At 41.7% G+C, this 2,900-nt stretch overlaps 1 protein-coding gene across 1 annotated transcript in view; it reads left to right on the top strand.

Annotated features, from left to right (window-relative positions):
- OCA2 (oculocutaneous albinism II) overlaps positions 1–2,900 on the top strand; it is a 223,528-nt gene that overhangs the window by 73,849 nt on the left and 146,779 nt on the right. The window contains exon 10 of the mRNA XM_006861920.1: positions 1,146–1,211. Coding sequence (XP_006861982.1) covers positions 1,146–1,211 — 66 coding nt within the window. The remainder of the gene's footprint in view (positions 1–1,145; positions 1,212–2,900) is intronic.

Raw genomic sequence — 2,900 nt, forward strand, 5'->3', positions numbered from 1 at the left:
GAAGTATGAGAGACGAAGTTTGGCCATCTTGGCCTCCAAGGAGCTCTCTGGCTGCACTTCTTCCAAAACAGATCTATTGGTTCTTTTGGCAGCCCATGGCACTTTCAATATTCTCCCTCCAACACCATAACTCAAAAGCATCTTTGGTTCAATAGCAGAAATGTGCTGAAAAGAGTAGTCCGGTATTGTCGGAGGGGTGATACTGGAGTCCTCAAAGATGATAGTACACAGGAATTGATTTGAAAAGAAATGTATGGAATTTATTGGATTGTCAGGAAACATTTACTAGATGCCATTTGACAATAACAAATTAATTCAGTAATAACCAGTTTCACAGACTATTTGTGTATTTGTGCTCGGCTAGCTCTGGTAGCATAGAGGTTGTGAATCAGACCACGAACTGCAAGGTCAGCAGTTCAAAACTACCAGCTGTTCCGCGGGAGAAAGATGAGGCTTTCTGCTCCTGTAAAGACTTACAGCCTCGGAAACCCTGTACAGGGTCTCTATGAGTTGGAACTGACTCAATGGCACTTAACAACAACAATTTATATATTATTTTTTAATTGAAAATTTCAATGTTGGCTTGGGTTGAAAATAGTAGTAAACACTTGAACTTTTCCCTGGCTAGTGTCGATGTGGACAAATGATTGTACTAAAGGTAAAATTTCCCAGTGCCATAGAATTTAGACATGAATCCACTTGTCTTGTAGGATTTTATCTTAAGAATAGAGAAATGTTGAGGTTTGCCATGCATTCACTAAGTTTATTATTACAAGATAGTCATGGCAAGTCATGCAAGTAAGACCTCAACACATTCACTGAGTGTTGGAGAATCAGTATCGACAATTACTATGCTCTTTTAAATGTCACAGCAAATCTTTAGATTTTGACTTTTAATGAGTGATGTCAGGGATTAGATTTTACCACCCTTGAACTCACAAGAGGTTCTCCCTTTCTTGAATCTGAGGTCAGTTGTGGAAAGCAATATCTCAGTAGGCTCTCAATCTTAAGACAAATCAATGGTGTGATTCTGGCTGTGGGCTGCAAATAAATGGATTTGCAGCAAACAACAACATATTTATATTGCTTATTATGGGCTCAGGGGTAGGCACCAGACTGACTGACGCATTTCTCTTTGATTGCAGAGACCTAGGCTGAGCCAGGTGGTGGAGTGGATTGATTTTGAGACTCTGGTCCTCCTGTTTGGCATGGTAAGCTCTGGTAGTGTGGTGGTTACGAATCGGGCTGTGAATTGCAAGGTCAGCAGTTCGAAACTGCCAGCTGTTCCATGGGAGAAAGATGAGGCTTTCTGCTCCCTTAAAGATTTACAGCCTGGGAAACCCTGTACAGGGTCGCTATGAGTCAGAACCGACTCCACGGCACATTACCACCACCACCAATTAACTATGAAGAATTTGAATGGTTGGAACTTTAATTAACTATCAAGAATTTGGTCATCAGAGAGTAACATTTAATATTTAAAGGAAAAATTATCTCTAAGTGGTAGAATTTAAGCCTAAAACCTGTTTGATGGTTAAAATTGCTGTATAGAAAATTTAGGGATATTTGTAAGTTATTGCCCTTAAAATATTAAATTAAATGTCTTAAATTAATTAACTATAAATAGTTTGGTCACTGGAAAATAACTTGTACTATTTAAAGGAAGAAATGGTCCCTAAGTAATAGTTTGCTCAAATATTTGTTGTCATTGACTTTGTTATATGGCCGCTGTGTGAAGGCAGCTGTGATCTGTGAGAAAAGTTGGCTTGCTATGTTGTTGTTAGGTGCCATCGAGTCTATTCCGACCAATAGCGACCCTGTATAGGGTTTCCAAGGAGCAGCTGGTGAGCTTGAACCACCGACCTTGCAGTTCAAATGACTTTGCAGTCTGGTGCACTAGCCCATAGTACCACACCAATGATGATTGTTGTTGTTGTTGTTGTTAAGTACCGTGGAGTCTATTCCGACCAATAGCGACCCTGTATAGGGTTTCCAAGGAGCAGCTGGTGAGCTTGAACCACCGACCTTGCAGTTCAAATGGCTTTGCAGTCTGGCACATTAACCCACAGTGCCACACCAGCACTCTTGGCTTGCTATATTGTTAAGTGCCATCGAGTCAATTCCGATCCATAGCAACCCTGTTTAGGGTTTCCAAGGAGTGACTGGTGAGCTTGAACCACCGACCTTGCAGTTCAAACAACTTTGCAGTCTGGTGCACTAGCCCACAGTGCCACACCAGCACTCCTATAAGGAAGCCTTAATAGCACACGTAGGCTTGTTAGGGACATAGTCACAGCTCAACGTAATGCTAATCAGTAGAATGTGACAAGACTCTGGACAGCAGATGGCTTGAAGGGAGAGCTTTTCCTCTCTTGACTAGAGGACCTATTCTGTGTAAAGCAGGCTGCTGAGAAAAGGTCCTGTTCCTTAGACTTCAATCTCACCCTAACCAATGATGCATCATCTTTGTAGTGTAGTATTGGGTGAGGAGGAATAAGTGGTGCATTGACTTGTGCTTCCCAGAGGAATAATGCTTATATTGAGTCCTGAAAAGCATATGTTGTTATTACTAGGTGTCATTGAGTCAATTCTGAGTCACAGTGACCCTATGCATAACAAAAAGTAACACTGCCCAGTCCTATGCCATCCTCAACAATTGTTACGCTTGAGCCCATTGCTCATGTCACTGTGCCGATCCATCTCGTTGGGGGTCTCTCTTTTTCACTTTACCAAGCATGATGTCCTACTCCAGGGACTGGTCCCTCCTGATAACATGTCTGAAATATGAGAGATGAAGTATCACCAACCTGGCTTTTGAGGAGCACTCCAGATGCACTTCTTCTATCTCAGACCTGTTTGTTTTTCTGGCAGTACATTTTTTTGTTGTTGTTAGGTGCCAT

This window comes from Chrysochloris asiatica, unplaced genomic scaffold (assembly GCF_000296735.1).
Source record: "Chrysochloris asiatica unplaced genomic scaffold, ChrAsi1.0 scaffold00044, whole genome shotgun sequence".
Taxonomy (NCBI): domain Eukaryota; kingdom Metazoa; phylum Chordata; class Mammalia; order Afrosoricida; family Chrysochloridae; genus Chrysochloris; species Chrysochloris asiatica.